Genomic DNA, 20626 nt, shown 5'->3' with positions numbered 1-20626 from the left:
ACATCTCCATAAAAGCTTGAGATGGCACTTCAGTACAAGTCATTCACCTCAGGAAAGTGCCATTCAGTAGCATATTGCAAGCTTCTGTGACTAGCTTAAATTAAATGACAAACACTGCCTGAGGAATGGATTGCCTTACAAAGAGGCACAGAAAAAAAGGGCATGTTAATATTTAACTAGAATTTTTTTACATAACCAGTGATTGTCATGCATACTTTAGAGATCTTTAAGTGCTACAAACTTGGATGTATATGTACCCACTCTTACATGCATCTTTCAACAAATATGAATCAGATTTACTAAGCACACCACTGTGTTTTTGAACCTCTGATTACTGCTGCTGGCTCAGCAAAGCAAAGTGCATACATACTACAAAAGTTGTCAAGGAGAGCCTAAGGTATTTAAACCTGAAAAGGACTGGATTGCCTTCAGCAGGATATACAGCAAACAAGATGCTTCAGTCTACAAAAATTGTTTTATTAACCTCAGGTTAGAAAAGTGAAACTGTTATAAATAACTAAGTAGTTGTTAGCTTTTGCTATTATGTATTGACTTTTGCAAATTATTATTAACGATTTTGATATAGTACAGTTTGTAATCACATTTAACTGCTTTTGATATAGTATAATTTGTCAGCTTTTTGTGGCCAATGCTCTGGCCCCTATGTAGCTTGTATTCTCAGAGCACCATTTATAGATGATATTTTAGTTTGTGAATAGTATGATAAACATATATTATAGTTTCAGCTTTCACAAAATTTAACTTTTACAGAAGTAGCTGCAGAAGTTCACTACAGAAGTAGGGAAAAATAACTAAGGCTTCTGCTTTTGTAACTAAGCGACAATAATAAGAATAATTTATAAAATAGCTAATGTTGATTGAAAGTACTTGTGGAAATAACTAAAACTGTCTGCATAGTCAGGTAATATTCAAGGAATGCATGTGATAAGGACTCCTGCCCCTGACTCTTTGACTATCGATAATTGTCGCCTGCTGAAAACATGAAATGGGGGCCATGGTGAGGGAGTAACACATGACTCTCCAAAAGACAATACACATTACTGCATGTACTCTTAAAAGCAAGCCAAGGGTTGAACCAAGCTAAAGAATTCCCAGAACAAGTAAATGAGTTCAAAGAAATGTTTGAATATGTATAATTTTTATGAATTGTATTTGACCAATGCAATGGGAAAGGTATATAAGAAGAGTTGTTACAATTAACTGGTGTGCCTCTAGCTATGGTTATGCACCCAGCACTGTTTACTGTTCCTTTTACCCTATATTAAACCTTTAAAAAAAACTTTTAAAGAGTGAGGCTTGTTTCTCACAGAAACCTTTCTGAAACTAACTGTAACTCATGGGCACTTTACTCCTTTAGACAATCAATCCTAAATCCATTGATTTATATTCCTGATAAGGCAAACATGTAATGTAATACTATTGTTGTGACTTAAAAATAAAAAACTAATTACTGTTTTTCTCTCATCCCCCCATGTTATAACACAGGCAAACACATGCAGTAAACATATGAAAAGATTTGGAAACATCAGATTTACACAAAACAGTACTGGAGGAACACAATATGCAATTATGTTTGCCTAAAACATTCTCAGCCTCCAACCATAAAACTTATGGGCTTCCAGAAACACAGGCTGTTTTCTTGAGATTCATCTTCTAGAAGTTCCTGCAAGTGGTGTTTTGAACCCATGCTGAACGAAACATACACATACCAGTACTATAAAGAACTTATATTGTTTATTCCTTAATCTTCATATGGGAAAAAATAAACTACTTCAAATGTGTCTTCTTCCAGTTTTACTGTTAAGGAGGAAATGAAAGCACTGATTGATTATCTAAGTTCTGTACCATTTTCAAAGTATACTTTACAAATTTCCATCTTACATCCATCTCTTTAACACACACACACACACACACACACACACACACACACACACACACACACACTTATTCTATTTCAGAACAAGTCTAATCTACCCAGGGATGCTCCATACTGAAACTATTTTATACTTTTGTTTAGTAAAAAATTTTAAGAAGAAATGAGAAGGGAAAAGATAACCAATCACAATATACAATATGAACAATGGAAGCACACAAGGAATTTTTACACTGTTCTCATTGTTTTCAATGAAATAAAAATTAGATTTGTCTTTTTGACTGTACAATCAAGCATGAAACTTTAAAAACATTCAAATGTAGTCTCAAGTTTTACTACTATAGAGGAATAATAGGTCCAATTTAGAACGTATGATTTTACACGCAACTCTACGACTGTCCTGTTTTCATTCTTCCTTTACGTTTCTACCTGCCTATTTAACTGATGCAAACGAAAGTAGATGGTACTAGGTGTGCCACTAAAAATTTTGTCAACTGATATAGAAATTAATCTCTGGGCTATAGCTTGAGAGACTACTGACCTCTTCCAGCTTCCTGTAAAAAACTCCCTGCAATCCACCTCTCTCCTCTTAGTGGGCTATTAACTGAAAGGTTAATGCCCTTGAGCACTTGGCCTCTGTGTGGGCACAGGGCCCAAGACCATCAGAAACCCTGGAAGATTTACTGGATCACTGCATCCAGTTATACACCTCTACAGCACAATATCCCACTTTAAGCTATCCTACCCTTCTTTAACACTTGCTACCTTCTTGCTTACAGCTTCCTGTGCATGCAAAAGCCTCACCGGACAGCAGAAGCCCCACAAGCAAGTACACACTCAAGTGAGCACTTTGGCAAGCTCTGACCAAACAGGAGAGCCCTCTCACATCACTCTACAGGGGAAACAGTAGCAACAGAAAAGGGAAACATGACAGCAGCTGGAAATACGAACATAATAGCTGATCAGTTAAGAAATGACCAAAAGAAATCTCGCTTCCAATATAGAAGTCAAAGACTTCCAATATAGAAGTTTGAGATGTCAAAACACAGGGAAGAATACAAGGTAAGCAATCACTATGCCATTGCTCCCCCATTCTATTCTCATACACAAAAAACCCCATTTTTTTGTTTAAGCATAAGCTTACTCTTGTTTTTCCAGCATCCCTAAAACCCAGGAAGACTATTTCAGGACCATTTCAGTCATCACAAGCAATTCAAATTTTCTCCACCCTCCTCTTTACATTTAAGAAGCACTTTTAAACTCCTGAAGAAGTTAAACTATATACTTGGAGCTGGCTGGCTGGCTCTCTGGGACATAGCAGTTTTTCTAGGAAGCCACCCCTGTATCCCCTACCACACGTACCCAGTGTACTGTTCTACTGCCTATCCATGCACTTGCTCCTCTACCACCAACAGCCATTCACATTTCATCAGTGTTTTCCTACAGCTACTGAAAAATACCATGCATGCTACTGGAGAATTATAGGGAATACATGCCAGAAGAGCAAAGGAGCACACAGGACAGTGAGCATAACTACACACATCTACTTAAAAACCACACAAAGAGAGATGTTCTAACTAATATGGTATATAGAACTTCTGAAAAAGGAAGTCTCTGTAAAGGTAAGGTCATTCAAGCCATTCAAGACTCTGAACATGCTTCTAACATTTCCAGCAGCACTCAAACACTGAGTTTATAGCACAATGACTAAAGTTTGAAGTGAATAAAGAAGCTTTATTCTTGTTCCCACAGTATCTTGCTGCAATTGAATTGGCAGATAAGTATTTAAGATTAAAAAATTCTTAATAATGAGAAAAATGTATAGAGTGATTCTAATAGTCCTGCATATATTTAAATGGATATGCAGTTTTTATTTGCTTTCATGACACAACCAAAACATTTCCTTTGCTATTCTACATCCAATTTCTAAGGTAGATCTCAAATTCTTCTCTTCATTGGGATGCAAACATTTTAGAAACACAAATAAAAGCCAATTGAAACTGAAAAAAAGGACAATCACCCATAATGCAATTAGGCATTTATCTATACATTAATATAACAAGCTTTCACAAATTGGAAAAAAAACCAAAACCACGGTTTAGACAGGGTTTAATGTTTAAAATTCATTACAATAAATTTATCCTAGGAGAAGCACAAAAACTGCAGCAGCATTACCAAACTCATTGCCCCAGGTTAACAAATATGTTATACAGCCAAGTGCACAAGGTCAGTCAGACTCACCTTCCCTCATTGATTTTTGCTTTGTCCCCATGGCAAGTGAAGTTCTCGATGTAGCCCAGGCTGCAGTTAATCCGTGTCCAGTCAGGCTGGCACACAGCAATGAAGTGAGGGCGCAGCCTACCTATGGAGTACTTGGCAATGTCTGTCAACGACTGGCTTGCAGCTGCCCCAAAAATGAAGGTCCCAATGCCTTTGTAAATAGTGGCTATGTAGTTATTTCTGACAAACGAATTTGAGTGCAAATTATTATAAAAGACCGAGAGAGCCTCTCCTACGATTATCTGAAAAAGAAATAAGGAGAACAAGTTAATAATAAGAACATTAAAAGAAAAGTATTATGCTATTTTTGTTAATACTCACACATACAGTCTCAGAAACTATTTTTTTTACAAACATTAAGCTGTAAATTTAAGTTTTCCAAGAGTCAGCAGTAACTATGTCCAAACATTATAAACACTTTCACACAGAAGAGAAACACCTTTTTACTTTGCCCTACCTCATGTTGAACTTAATAATATTATTTTCAGATTACTTATTAAAACAAAGCTTTCTCAGAATAACATTTAACCATATTATTTGGTATGGCCCTAATTAGAAACATTTTCTCTTGGGTAACTTCATTGAGTCTTCTTCAACTAACTTCTACTGAGTAAAATCTTTCAAAGCTTGTTAGGTTTTTCATGAAACCAGAAACTGTTCTGAAGGGTTGAGACTTTTTATCCAGATCTGAAAGGCCAGATGTTTCAACCAAGAAATTTCATATTCCTCATGGAAATTAAATCCTTTGGAGAGAAAACAAAACTAATGAGGGTAAGGAAAAAAGACAGGTCTTACTGAGGTAAGATTTTTCATCCTACATGTCCAAGACACATGTATCAAGTGCTGGCAAGAAATCAGACCTAATTTTGTTTTCTTGCAGCTTCCATTTTTGCAGAAAGTAAGTTTTTTCTTATGCCAGATACAGAACTTCACTCCAGATAATTTGGATATTGAACCAGTTGGTCCCATTCTGTACAGAAATAATCAATTAATACAGATTATCAGGTATGTGGAGGACTGGATGTATATATCTAAAGTTACCTTAAAAAATCATGTAAAAATTAAAATTATGGCTCTGAGATGCTGGGTCCTGGATCCCAGCAAAGCAGAGCTGTGGTGAATGAAGCCATTACTTAGACTCTGCCACCCAGGCACATGGAGTGACAGCTTGTCAGAGGCTCTGCACATGAAGGCAAACAGACAATACTGCCAGATGGGTGACAATGAAGCTTTACACCCTCCACCACACCCAAACATGGGCTGAAGCAGAGAAGTACCAGAACATGGACTAAAGCTGAGAAAGTTTCCAGTAAAGCACATAGACACCTAATCCAGAAAGTAACCTCTTAAGTAAGATGACTGAGCACAGATAGCCATGACAGATCAACAATGAATCCCCTTCAAACAACACTGCTGCAAAACCTGCAAGAAGGTCACTTATCTCAGGTACCAAAAAATTAGTTGATGTCAGTGCAATTACTATACTGGACAGACATCAAAGAATATTCATCTTCAATAATCTGACTAAGCATTGAGTAAAGGACACCAATATTTGCTTTTACCATCTGACTATGAAGCAATCTTGACAGAAAAGCCTAAATTCACAACTTAAAGGTATCCCCTGATGTTACAAAAGAAACTTAGTTAGCTAAATATTCATACGGGCTCAAATGGAGATTGGATTAATCCAAAGGGAATACATCCATTTAAAAACTATATGTAGTGGAGCCTTTTCTGACTCAGGAAGTCCCTGAGCTGCAAGTGGCTGGTAACCAAATACTGAGGGCAATACATCAATCTTCCCATGCTCTATTCTGTTCTTCCTCACTCAGCTGTTTTAGCTGCTCTAGAAATGAAATAAGCTATATGGGCTTCAGTTGTGACCAAGCATTCATGCTCTCAGATAATATTGACTACCCAAAGGTAGTAACAGGGTGGAAAAAAAAGTCTTATCTTAAAGGGAGGATCTTTAGCATAAGCCACTTGCCAGTTAACAAAACACACAAACCCTCCCTCCACCCAAAATTTCATCTGCTTCAGAAGCATTTCTGTAAGTTTTTGAAGCAGCTTTTCCAAGAAGAGGGAAACCAGGCAAGTCACAGCTTCAATTCTCAGAACATACTTCTACACTTGCAAAAAAAAATTCCATCCAAAAGCAAATATGAGCTTAACCTTTATGCTGGAACCTTGATAAAAATCCATGCAGTCCCTATGCAAGGCAGAGTTAGATTATCATAATATCCCTCCTGACTGAAACCCATTAGCCCAGAGAAACAGCTGGTCAATACTGAGGATTACCTTTAGCTGTGCCTTTTGATTTTTGGCTCCTAAATATACTTGAATAAATATTTATACACCTAAAAATCTTACTTGGCATAAGGAAGTTTTAACTCTGTACAAAGTGTGGCTCTGATGAGTTTGGATGCCACCCAACAGAACCATCAGTGGAGACTGAATCTTTTTAGCACATCTGGACAGGGATCTTGAGGCCCCTGTGGAAGGGCCATTGCAGGAACTGCAGTGCAGCCCCATCAGACCCAGGACATGAAATGAAGAGGCCCAGCTGCCCCCTCTGCTCACGAGGACACGTCCCAGCTATTTTTTGCCCCAGCACTGGTATTCTTCCAAGAGCTATTTGCACTCCATGTAGTCAAGGAAAGCTGCTGCTTCCTGCCAGGCTAAGGAATTTCACCAGCTGTTGTTTCCTGCCAGGCTAAGGAATTCCTGACACCAGGAATTTCTTGTGGCAGACAAGCCACAAGAGGTGGCAACAGACAGGGTAATAGCAGGACCTCAACTTTTGTCCATACATAGTAAGGTACGAGGTTAGCTCAGCTGACAGCTTATAATTAAATATTAGGGATAGAGAGTCCCTGTATGCTTGAGACAGTTCAGCTGACCTAGGAGCTGTGGTCAGAGAGAGATCCCAAATTGGTAAGTCACAGTCAATCTGTCCAGCTCACTGATCTCGTGTGAAGGGGAGGAAAGAAGAAAAGTACCCTGTTTTCAGCTAGGTTAGGTGCAGTATGAAAGTAATAATGCAAATGGGCACATAGTTTTATCCTGATCTTCAGGGAAACATCCAGGGGAAAACTCCACACCTACTTATTCTTTTTATTCTATTTATGCTTTTGATAACATCTGACTAGAAGCCATAATCTTTCTTTTAAATAGGCTAGTATCTGTTATTACAGTTCCACACACAGAAGTATTCCAAAACATTTTGTGGCAGATAAAAAATACCGACTTAATAGGTCATGCACAATGATATTCTGAAACTAGCAGGTCCTGAAATAAAAAGAATTGTGACAGTCACAACACATTAGTGTTATTTTCAACAAATATGGTAAGAAGTTTTTATCTCTCAGATTATAGAATTAAGCCACCATAGTTCTAAAGTATTATTTTTCTGTTCTATAATTCTACCCGTTTGACTTCAGTTAAAGAAAACCTTTTAATTAACCTTTTAGTTAATGTTGCAGTGTGAAGCACCATCCCATACCTGGTCTCCTTCTTCCCAAGATCCCCTTAAGCATCCCAAAATTCCTTCCCCATCCCCCTTCTCCTCCTGATTCTTGTGATATCTCCCCTCCCCACCCCTTACCTGTTGTACCCTCAAGTCAATCTTGCCAGACCACCATTTCTACTGCTTTAGCACCTGGCCTAAGGACATTATTTTAGGGTTGAGAAATCTTACAGATTAGTTTTGTAAACCTGTATTAACAGATCACCCCTCCTCCCTCTTCCCCACCCCCACTGAAATAAAAAGCAAGGAAGAAAAGTTTAACTTACAACAATTACACTGAAAGGAATAATTATTCCTGCTAACAATTTATAAGAAATGGTGTCCTCTTTGTATGGATACCGGATGGATTCATCACTACAGAAAACGCCTCTCTGGAAGGGGGTACGTCGTGAACTGAGAATTGCAAAAGGCAAGCCAGCTGGCAAAAAGGAATACAAAATACATTACAAAACCAAAACAAACTGGCAATGATCATACCCCCACATTTCCAAAGAGAAGTGCATAAAGAGGAATGGGCATGCAGGAAGTTAGAAGGTTATGCACTTCCCTTGGCCAGTGACTACTGCCTTGACTTTGTAGCTTCCAGGAAGGATTGCTGAATGAAGGAGAGCAAGGCAGGATTCCTCTCATCTTCATGTTTGTGGCACTTCAAGTGCGGAAGAATGCCAAAACCATGACTGAGTAAATAGTTCAGTGACAACCACTGAGGTGCTCAATCTGCTGCTACTGGCACAATTATCAAATTTTTCTTTGTATTCCAGTGAGCAACAGTTGCCCCTGTACACCTTCTCTGGACAGCTTTACAAGTCAGAAGAGCATAAATTGCATTTCATGAAAGCAGAAAAGGAGGTGCTTTCAAGGGAGTGCAAGTGCAGAGGGAATATTTGGGAATATGGAGAAAAGGAAATTGCACATGCACACGATTCCCTCACTTCCTCACACACTGGATATCTTCCTAGAACGACCTACACCCTCAAGGCATGGAGATTTTATTCCCACCTCTTCCACCAAAGAGGATGCCTTTGGCTTAATCTAATACCTACAGGACACAATAGTAAGCTGCACAATGCTGCAAGCTATTGCATGTACCCACAACACAAAGCAAAATTAGTAATTTGAACAGTAAAGGTTTTTTCAAAAAATTCAAAATAGGATGCAAATTACCATAAACTGATAGAATCCCATTTCTAAATCCTGTTCCTCCATCCTTAACACACATACAACATCTGCACAATCTGTTTGTGTACAGGGATGAATACTCTTGGAAAGAAAAGGCTGTATGGAAAACAAGAGGTGGAGGACCACAAAGAATGTTTAACAAAACCCCCCCCCCCCCCAAAAAAACCACTTTAGCTTAGGCATGTAGAGCCCAGTAGCATAACCCTTGACTTTATGCTCAAAATTCAGCTGTGTTGCACATAAAATGCATACCACTTTAAAGTTACACAAACTTATCCGGAAGAGACACTCCCATCCAACATTAAGGGATCAGAAAGATAAAAACAGTCTCCATCCTTCCTTCCCAGCAGAAATAAATGTTGTTCAAGTCACAGTTCTCTCCTCAAGACCTCTGGGTCAAGGCATAGCCTACCTCTTCCTTTCCAGATACACAGCTAGCCCCATAATAAGCATGTGTAAATAAAACTAAAGATGTAAAGAGCAGGAGAAAAAGCAAGCAAAAGAAGATGCCAAGCATCAAGAAAACTGTTAGGGAAGAGACCTAGGATCCTTTCCAATCCCCTTCCCTCTTGCCCTCCACCCATGAAGTCCTCCAAACTAAGCCTGACTCCTGGGACCATCACAAGTGATATAACTGGGATTTTACAAACAATTTACTATTGGTTTTGTTCTGCACACCATAAAGTGCTTAAAAGAATACTTCCATTTGAAAACAAAAGAACAAATAAGAAAATAATGGCTCAAAAGGTGAAAATTTCCCTGAAGTGAACTCTGGTGAATGACACAACCTTATTCCTTGATCAGGTAGTTATATATAGGTCAATTGTGTGGGCCCTTGCATTCCAGCTCAGCCTGTTGCAGAGAACCAGGTACCCTCTGTACTGCTGCTGTCATGAAACCAATAGCATGCAAAACCTCCCCTCCTAAAGTGGTAGAAAAAGACCCCTGTCATTGTCAAGAGGGGTTGTTTCCAATTCCAGGCCAGCAGGACTAGAACTGACACAGCTCTGGAAGCCATCCAAGCACACCAACAAAGCAGGAGAACAGCAGGATGGGCCAAGAGCCAAGCCAGAGCCTCACCAAAACACTGCACCATTCAGATACCAGCCAGCACAAAGCCTGGGAGCTGGACTCTGCAGTACAGTGCAAAAACGCAGCCTTTCTTATTAGGAAAAAATTCCTCTCCCTTTCTCTTAACAGGAAAAACGTCAGGGTTTTGAAAAACACTGCAGATTATTATTTCCCCTCCCCTTGTGTTGGTATTGTGACAGATGTCATGACACACCATCAGCTGTTTAGTATTTAGCTGACTTGGGTCAGGATTGAGGCAGAAGCACGTGCAGTCATGGTGAGGGAAGGTGACTTGTCAACATAATGCTGTGGTGTTTCCAACACCATTTATCCTACAAAATAGCTATGGAATGAAAATCTCATCATTTGCCCTGCACACATACTAACACCAACATTGCAGACTGCGTATTTGAGAAAAATGTGTTGTTTGGACCTCCAAATGTAGAGAATTAGGCATATACAGATAAGAGTTTCTCAATTATTTACATGGTTATTTCTTTAGAGTTGGTAGTTTTGATTATCATGGTAAAGCAGTTGTTCACAAAATTAAGTTCAACCCAAAAACACCTTATCACAGCTTCAGCACACTGCCACAAACACCTGTGGTTACAGTTAGATAGTGTCACTGACGTTGAATCACTAGCTCTGCATCACCCATTTTAAAGACCTGCTCTGTGAATAATGGTGTCATGGCACCTTACTCCTCATTTCCTCTAACCCACACCTGGATGTTTCGGCTTCTCATGGTGAGAGACTGGAAATTTTCAGGATGATGGGGTTATTCAGGGGGAGCTTTTTAAAATGTAATTTCCACCTACTAAATCAGAAATAAAAAGGGGTGTGGAGCACAGGAATGAAGTCCCTCATGCAGTGAGGATCTGTGTTTGTCCACGCTGAGTGAAGCTGCTTGAAATGTGAGTGCTCATTCTTCAGTAATATTGAGATTATGATGTAACTAGCCTGTAATTGCACCTTCCCATATCCAGATCATGGAAACAAAATACTAAACCACTCCAAGTTTGTGTTTGTTTTGTAGGCAAGTATGAACAGCTAAAATAAAATTGTCTTCTCTTTCATAATTTCTTTCCACCTCCTTTACTTTGAGTCTTAAAACTTCTGGTTATCTATGTGGCAGCCATTAAGTAACCATTAATCGGAAGAGCTATGCACTGAAAAATATAGTAAACATAACAAGTCTTTCTTCAGTTTCCCCCATATGCACAACAGATTCGAGAAGTAGTTCCACCAGTCAGTTATCTTATTGCTGTTCTCAGCACCTTTCAATGTTGAAAAGATACATGCTCCATGAAAGCTTGAAAGAAAAGTTTTAATTTCTAAAAAACAGATTACAGTATAACTGATCAGATTAACTTAACACAGTTAAGCTGTAAACTGAAGTCACAGAATTACAACATCTGTAATTTACCTCTGGCTTAATTCACAGCAGTCATTAGCCTGAAAAACCATGCTAGTAGGGGCTTTTGATATCTTTTTGGTTGAAGTATTCTCCAATGTCAATACCTAATCCCTCAGAACATGCTCCATGGAGCAGGTTCAATTTACTTCTTTTTACCATGCATGGATTGACTTCAGTATTATTAACTGGTAGGAGACAGCAGAAAAGTAGAAGTCAAACCAGAGGGGCATCAAGTGTTTCTAGTGAAGCTAGTAAGAGAACCTTCTCACAATACTGAGGGTTATGTTCTGTTTTAAATAAATCAGCAAAGTCTGCTTTTGTGGGTTTTCAAGGTGCTTTTATTTCTAAAATAAAATCAAAATTATTTCAAATATATAGCTTAAGTATTTTCTGCAATGGAAGTTTCCCTTTAAGACAATAAAGGGATGGGAAAAAATCATTTAGCTTTTTCATTACTGCAAGCAGAACAAGCAAGCAGAAGAACTGTCATTAAGTGATAAAGAGGCAAAGCTTCTTACTGTATCAAGTAAAACAGTGAAGTTTCCCTACAGCTGGGATAGACATGTTACTTTTTCACTCTGACAGATATTATCATTTCAGAAGACAGAGATAAGTTTCTGCATCACGGTGGCAGTTTCCTAAGCATGGAAGCTCCTGGCACAGGTGGACAGGATATGACTGAAGACTCCAAATGATACTAGACTTTATCTTTACCACCATCACTAGTGTCAATGTCTTTAATTTCACAGATACAACTGAGAAAAAAAAAGTTTACTGTAGTATAGGAAGCACTGTACTTTGACAGCAGATTTATTCACACAAACATCTAAAGCAGTTTCTCAATAAAAAGTAGCAAAGATGCAACAGCAGATCACTGTGAGAAGAAATGCTATTCATCTGCCACCAGTACGTTGCCACATTCAGTTAAAAGAAAGATCCTACAATATCTTACGAATACCCATTTTGCTCAATTTTCCCTGAAAGCAGTAGAAATTAGGGAGTTTAAGTACTCCTTTTATGTAAGAAGTGGAGACAGCAGAGGAGCAGTAAAGGCTCTCTACTGAATACTTCTCATATGACAATTCCAAAAAGTTTCCCTCATGTACACTTCATCTTCTAAGCTAGTTGTAATACAGTGAAGAAATTGCCTAAAGGGAAAATGACAACATGTATGTGAGGAGGAATTGTACAGTTGGGAAGAGGTTACCTGTAGGGTAATCTCAAGGACAAAGCAAACAAGCGGGTGTTATGCAGTGCATATGCATTCTTAATGAATAACTAGCAGATGTACTGCTGACAGAGCTGGCAATTCTTTGATACAGTGGAAAATCAAGGCCAGCCAGTTCTGCCTGCAAAACAGCCCTTAAAGACTGAGGCAAGTGAACATATGGAGATTTGTGCAGTAATGAGTTCAGAGTCATGCATTTGGAGGTTAAACAACTCTGTTGACTTGGGAGCTTGTCAGTTCAAACTAGGAGGGGGAAAATAATGTACTTCTTGTGGTAGTTGTACATCAGTATAATAGGGTGACCATTAGACAAGTCTTTTCAAAGGCATTAACACTTCTATGCCATTTGACAAGAAATTTCCTCTGAAACAGTAATCAGTCAGAATTGGCAAATGCATTTATGCATTTGGTTTTAATTCATCTGTCTTAAGTGCAGACAGAGAAGGACTGCTAGGATACAACCCTCATTATCTCAAAAACGAGAGTTTGGTTTTGCCCAGTTCAACAGAGTCTAAGGGCTGTAAATCAGCCAAGTGCACACACAGTAGGTATCAGAAAAAAGAGCAACACTGATCCAACAAGCAACCAAGAATTAAGGAACTACAAACACAATCGGTAATAAAGGTATAAGGAGAAATGCAGGCTCTGAAATGTTTCAGTCAGAATACATGGAGTAGAAACACAAGTAGCTCAACTGATAAGACTACAAATTTTAAACAATTACTATACCCTTGTCCAAAAGTATGACTCATACAGTATAATGGATTAGATTTCCTCATAAGCTGGAGTGATTTCTGACTGATTATGTTAGGGTTTTTTCCCCTAAATATCCTGTATAACACAGGTTATAATCTTGGTTAGGCTTCTTCACTGGGCATGAGGCTGTTCTTGCCACTAAAGCTGGACACATTACCCCCCTGCAGAGAGAGAACATCAGATTGTACACCTCCCTCGAGCCATCCTTCCCACTCTCCTCAGAAGGATCTCACTTGGTGTTTATCCACGCTGTAGTTCACCAGCTATGTTACTGCCATCTTTTGTATTTATTGCTCTGAGTTGGCTACTTTGCTGCCTCACTGCATATGCTCTCTCTCCTCCAGGGCATTTATGACTACACTGAACAGGGCAGACTCTCAAACAGCTCTCCTTGACATCTTCCTTCCTGGCAAGGACAAGGAGCACTTACTCCTCCTGCTCACTTCTCACTGTTAAGTGAATTATTTGTTCATTTCAGGGTTCTTTCTTTCTCCAATCTAATAACTATTTAGTTTCTTAATATTTGGTTGAAGTACACATTTGAATATACACATCTAAATAATGAGATTTTCCAAAAAAAAGTTGCTTTAGCCTGAGTTCCCCATCTTCCTCATTTATCACAGGGATTAGGATAGGAACAGATGTGACTGACACCAGGAAACAGTGAGTATGCTACTGACAAAGTAGCTTTCAACATCTGTGTTTAGGTGTTAGGTAGTAATAATCTTTCTCCAGAGTTCTGAAACAAAACAAAATTGAAAAGATTTTGTTATTTCTCTCCCAGCACCTGAAAAAAACCTGCCACCACACTTTTATGCTGTTATCTACTGCCAGCTTCATTCCTGTAGCTTTAAACTAGAAGTGATTCCTAGACTTATTTTTTAAAAAGCTTAAGTAATATTTTGAGGTTCCAGCCTCCTCACACCAAAAGTTCAGATACCAAGTAGAAGTTAACATTTTCCCCAAATATGCTGTAGATATTTCATTACTAATTTCATCAGCAAAAAACATCCACAGTATTCATTACAACATCAGAAATACTGCCTGGAAAAACACCCATTTTGTGAAAGCTTAGTTAAAACTTTTGAACTGATATTACTGCTCACATTCTGTGAAGGTTGGGTAGGGTGTCAAAACCTCATTGAAGATTAAATTAAGACTTTGGCTTCTACTCAGTATAAGAACAGGCCTACTTCCCATTTCTCATAGGAGTTTTACAGTTCAGGAGAGCACCTACCAAGAAATGAACCATCATGCCACAGATCACTAAGTTCGACAGTTCCATTTTTTGACATTCTCCTGAAAAGGGGGGTAAAAACCACCTCTTTTGCATGAGCATTTCCCTGCACAAGGCAGAACAGACAGAGGTACAATAATGTGAGTCTGATGAAGAGAAACAGAGGAGGCAGCACAACAAAGAACACACTCTGCCTTACTTTCCCTGTTCCTTGTCTCTGGTTCCTAATGGAGTTGCTTCCCTTTTCTGACACCCCCTTCAGCCTCTGGTCTCAGTCCTGAATGTCAACAGTACAATATTAGTAACTGTGTGTCAGACTTGAGAGAAAGAAAAATCTATGCCATCGACTGTTTGGGTTTTTTCCTTAAATTACAAGACCTATATATGTTGCAATTCCTTCTACCTACATTTCTCCCTATTCCATTTTACCCTTTTGTATATTCTACTAAATAATACTTTAAAACCCCCTCTATACCAATGTGGCTGCTTGGCTTTTTCATAGCTGTGACCAAGCTTCACTCAGCACTTTAAAAGCCCTTGTCTGGAGTTGCTCCCACTGTCAAAATGCCAACTGTTTTACTCAGACACTATGTGCATTCTCCATCACTGTACTAAGAAATGTACCTGAAGGGCCGAGGAATGTACAGTACCAAGTCCACAGGGCTACCAAGCAAGCTGCTATAGCTTATTTACTTAAAATACAACTGTACTTAGTAAGAGTGATTTGTACAAGTAACAGAGGCAAATGGTGCTCCTCAGATCTTTCCTCACCTGATTTCAACCCCACCAGAACACACACACCTTGGACACATCAAAAAGTGAAGCCAAAAGCTGGATGCTGCTCCTTCTCAACATCTGGCACCACAGCATTCATCTCAGCCAGGAATTACTCATCAATTCAACAACTCAATAGAGTGCATTAACCTGACATTAAACCTTTACAGAGTAAAACCATGGATTATTATTACTATGTTGGCTTTAAAAAGAGAACCAAAAAATTAGCAGTTTATTCATCAGAATAAGGTTGGGTTTAGAGATAATGCTGATCTGTAGTACAAGATGAACAGTTAATATCAAGTAGAACTCATGACAGATTATGAAGTGCAACAGCATTGCCCAAAACAGTTTCCAATGCTATAAATACACCAAAAACCACAATGAAGATAAAACATGAGCACCTTTTCAAAAAATTTCCAGATAAGAGGCAGTCTTGCTCAGAGCATAATAAAACCTCTTACAAGAAAGCAGTAACTTAAGAGTCAAGTTGAAGTCCACTTTAGGGTCAGACAAGTTTTAATTTCAATTAGTTGCAAAGCTAACAAGAGTGGGTCATAAAGCTTTGACACTGCTGAAAAAGTGAAAAGTCCATTTACCAATCAACAGTCTTCAACTGGTTTCATTAATCCCCTGATTTATTAATCTCCATCACAGCAGTAACTACATTTGTCCATGAAGACATATGAAATTAGCTCAGTAAGTGCTTATATTGGTCAATCTAATAGCTGCTGTCAATCAAAGTTTCCCTTCAAAATGCATCCCTTTCATAAATAGCATTAAAGATCAGTTTCTTTTGCTATAAAAGAAATCAGTGAAGTGCCTTCAAAGTATGATTGTGCTAATCTGTAGGAGGGAAAGTTTCAGTCAAAACATTGTTACACATGCAATAAGCAGACGTTCCCAAAAACATTAAGCCTAATGCCTAATATGCTAAAGCTGGCACAGGAGCAAAGCTACCTAGGTCCCTTTTGGGAAGTCATCATGATACAGAGGACATTTTGCCACACCAAACCTAGGAATGTTTTGATTTTGTTGTTACTTAAACTACTTAGAAATCAATGTAACCTAGCTACCCAAATATCTTTTAATTGGCTTCAAGACAGAAAAATTAAGTCCTACAGGCCCCATCATGTTCCCTTCTCTCAAAGAAGGTCCAAAGAGCGGTGTTTATCCCAGAGAAGTGACTTAACCAAAACTCTGTTTACTAACAAACACTTCCCTGTAAGGAACATCAGCATTTCCATTACTTGTTTTGGTAGCAACAAGTTGTGGAGAACTACTTGGTCTCCCAGAAATTCAGTGCAGGCCTTTAGCTGAGTTAGAAGTTCGGACCTCTTCTCTCTACATCAGTCCATCATGCAATAGAAACCTACCAGTGGCTTGTGAGCCTTCAGCTGTGGGACAGAACTGCCAAGCAAAGCCTTGGCAGGGAACCACAGAAATTCTACAACAGGGAGCAGACAAAACTCAAAAACTCTCAGGTTGCTCTGTTGTTCTGTTGCTCTGATGAGAAGAATGTTTTTTTCAGAGAGGTTTTCCTTGCTCTGTGCTTCTTCCTCCCCCCATGTCACCTACCCCTGGAGCTAAGGCAAGCTGCATGAATGTCACTAAAGAAACAAGATGACTGGAGGGGAAAAAAAAAAAATCAGTCTCGATGTGAAGAGAAAAGCCAAACTGAACAGGACACCTACAAATAGACACAGTTGGAACCTCACTGAAAGAGAAAAGGTATTGACATTAATTTCTCATTTACTTGAAAAAGTTGGTCTCATGCAGACAACTGAAGACCAAAAATGTCAGACCAAGTACATTTCCAAATCTTCCTAGTGCTGCAAGCCATGGACAATGCCTAGTCATGGCTTTTAAATTTCACAGAATTACTATCTAAACATATCTAAAAGTCTTGGCAAGATAGAAGGATCAGAAAGACCTTCTGGGGTTCCTTAAATGTCATATATTATGAATGTGTGCTGGTCTAGACACTGGCCTAAGCCATTTAGAGAGATTCAGTCTTCTAGACCACTACCAAGACTTGTTTGACCCTAAATCTCAAAAGATTTTAATACAAAAATTGTGGTTCCCATTCAGACAAAGAACAATTTGGAAAATTGAGAAGCATTATATTAAGAAGTGGCACTTGGAAAAGAATAAACATGAATTTCTCAGACATTTTATTTCCTGATAAAAGGTGGTAATGGCAAGATTCAGGCTTCAAATAGAATTATGATTCCTAACAGTATTTTTTTATTTTTTAAGATTCCTGAGTTTCTAGCACATCTTGTAAATCTTCATAAAATGTCATAAAAACAAATTGATATTCATGCAACCTAGTTTCTTTTATGTACAAGAGACTTAATAAAATACTTATGTAATACCTACGTATGTTTTGGGTTTTTTGGGGTTGGGTTTTTTCTCTTTGAAGTTATTTTATATTTCAGGCCTTTTATATTACAGGCCTACCCCAACAAAACCTTTTAGTATTATAATTATTACTATACAGCAATATGTTAAGGCCATTTCTTATTACATTCTGAACAAGCAGGCTCATCGTGCAACAAGAGTCTTACCACTTAGGAATGAGTAACATGTTTGATGTAGTCTAATGAGACAAGAACAGTCTATACAAAAGTGTAATTTATCAACTCTAGATGAAATTTTTGTCATCAATTCCTTCATTGTGCATTCTGTCCCTTTCAGTAAAGTCTCCTGTCAGGACATCAATTTTCACTAGATGCAGGATAATCAGAGTTATTGCCCAAAAGTCTTCCATGAGTGAGCTGTGTTCCTCTTGAGGGTATTGAATCTGGAACACACCACTTCCAAAAGCTTAAACCACCTTGGAAAAAGTCTCAAGCCTCCAGTGAGTCAGACCAAAACAAAAAACATTGTGAATTCAGATTCTCAGACTGATCAACTTTCCCTGTCCGTCCTGACTAAAGGCACTCTGGAATAGAGAAACCATTCAACTGGAACCCGCTTTGAATTCAGAGAGCTGTAATATTCCATGTCTCATACTCCCTAGATCTACAGCTTACTCTAACCCTTAGTTTTCAGTAGCTATGGAAAATTCTTCACCTCTTGCATGAGACTAAAGAGCTCTCTACATCTGAAACGGAGATTAAGAGAGCCAGGTTAGCATGTTAACTACACTAGGTAGTTGTTTTAAGGTTTGGAAAACATTTAGACTGAAAAGCAAATGACTTCGTTAGACTGTATTGTAACAACTAAGTGCTCTAGAACATTTTTTTTAAAACCTCTCTGCATGGAGACTAGAAGTGGTTGTTCCAATTATAAAATCCAGCTTCCTGCACAAAGACAAGCAATGAAAATCCACTGTGTAACTCCTATAAAAGTATCATAGCAGAATAGACTGCAATTACTGATATCTAATTTTAAGCTATAACTTTCACTACAAAGGTTATCTAAAATCATAATAGACCATACCACTTTTTAAATGTGTAGACTTTCATGTGAATTATCTCTAAGTCAGATGTTTCTCCATGGCTTTAGAGCCACGAAAAAACAAACTCTCCATTGACTTTATATTACATTGACTTTATATCCTATTCAAATTTAAAAATGAACAATAATAACAAAAAATCAAGCAATTCATCAGATTATTGAACTGCAGCTAGAACATTTCTTTGGAAGTCCAAAAGCGCACAGAGCTGCAATTGTTAGTTCACCTGTACCCATATCAACCAAGGTACACAGGAAACCTATTGGAAAATAAATTTTCCCAAAGTTGTGCTGAACATATATGTACTTGTCAAAGTGACAAACTTGCCTTAAAGGCGAAACTATACTAGTGATTACTTGTTGTGTCAACCTCCTACCTACTGCAGAGGTCTAATGGAAGCTTTAATGAATAAGCACTAATGGGAAAATCAGAGTAATGCATGTAGAAGTTCTGCAAGCTCACTTGTTTTAAATTACTGTCTTCCATCCTTAAACCACTTCATATACTTCTTACTGACTAATACATCTTATGCATTAATCAGATAATAAAATATTATCATCATCTTTCACATGGCTTGATCAAGTACTGCAAGGACAAATAAGATGTAGCTTCAGGTTCAAGACTATTCTGCACCACTAAATTTTGATTCTCTAAATCAGCTTGAACCTTACTAAAAACTGGGATACAAGCAGGCTTAAAATATTGTTAGAAAAACCTACTGAAGAATTAAATTGTTCTTTGTCAAAATCATGTGGTCTTTAAAACACTGAGCCTCTTTTCTACAAGCAATTAGATTTTCATTCTCTGTATCCCATTTTATCCCACTCTTCTTTAATGAGTAATCACATTACTTTCAAGCTTAGAAAAAGCTTCTGAGTCAAAATTAGGCTTATTTTTGTAGAAAGTACATGGTAGCAACAGTCACCAGTTATAGGTGTGTGCACTGCATTACAGTGCCAAGTTTTAACATCACAAGTGTTTTAGATAGCAGACTAACCCATTCTGAACAAGAGATGTAATCATTCCATAACATTTTGGAAGACATTCTTCCTCTCTAGTGATAAAAGCCTAGTTGAAATACACTTTTTTTCTGTTCCTAAAGCAAATGAAATTAGCAACACTAGTAGTTAGAGATTAGTTCCAGATTTTCTGTGCAAACAATATCAACAGTGCCTTTAACATGCATATGAATGTGTATATATATATATATATCTATGGGATTGTGCCTATATAGACTTGTCTTCAACTCATTTACAGTGCTTAGCTCTTGGAAGGCATACATTTTACTCCCATCACCAAAGCTCCCTATATATTAGCTACTTACAGAGAAAATGGGCAGGGTGAACCCCACTGTGTAGAGGACAGTGGATGTGATGGTACTGTCATGGAACGGATACTTGATGCTGTCATCATTACAGAAAAAGCCTCTCTGATACGGTTTTATTTTGGCCAAGTTTAGAACACCAAGGGGTAAGCCAGCTGTTGGGGGAAGGAAAACAAAAAACAAAAACAAGAAATACATGTGGTTAAATCAAAAAAAAAAATCATTTCTAATCATGCATGGAGGAAGCTACCAAACATGCATAACTCAAATTTCCTAAGTATCATGCAATGTACACACTTACCAAATTTATTTATAGACGCTTCTCTTTCAGAACACTACTTCAGAAAGATTCTGAGGTTACCCATCAGGTACAGATGTTAAAAAAAAATTACAAAGTTCAAGATCTTCCATCTAATAAGGTGAGTTGCCACAAAACCAAACCAAACCAAGATTACATTCAAGAAAAAGCCTTTGCCC

The 20626-nt window shown here is 38.1% G+C and overlaps 1 protein-coding gene across 2 annotated transcripts in view; it reads right to left on the bottom strand.

Annotated features, from left to right (window-relative positions):
• Window positions 1-20626, bottom strand: part of PLPP1 (phospholipid phosphatase 1) — a 63443-nt gene that overhangs the window by 26991 nt on the left and 15826 nt on the right. Inside the window, exons 2-3 of one of the 2 annotated variants that reach the window (XM_066568962.1) lie at window positions 20150-20304; window positions 4136-4416 (exon numbers count right to left, since the gene is read on the bottom strand). In XM_066568962.1, the coding sequence (XP_066425059.1) occupies window positions 4136-4416; window positions 20150-20304 (436 nt within the window). Of the gene's footprint in view, window positions 1-4135; window positions 4417-7966; window positions 8119-20149; window positions 20305-20626 lie in introns of both variants that reach the window. The other variant, XM_066568963.1, reaches the window with a different exon arrangement.

The sequence above is a fragment of the Molothrus aeneus genome, chromosome Z (genome assembly GCF_037042795.1).
Source record: "Molothrus aeneus isolate 106 chromosome Z, BPBGC_Maene_1.0, whole genome shotgun sequence".
In the NCBI taxonomy this organism is placed as follows: Eukaryota; Metazoa; Chordata; class Aves; order Passeriformes; family Icteridae; genus Molothrus; species Molothrus aeneus.
The sequence above is the reverse complement of the archived record's forward strand: the minus strand, read 5'-3'. Positions and strand labels throughout refer to the sequence as shown.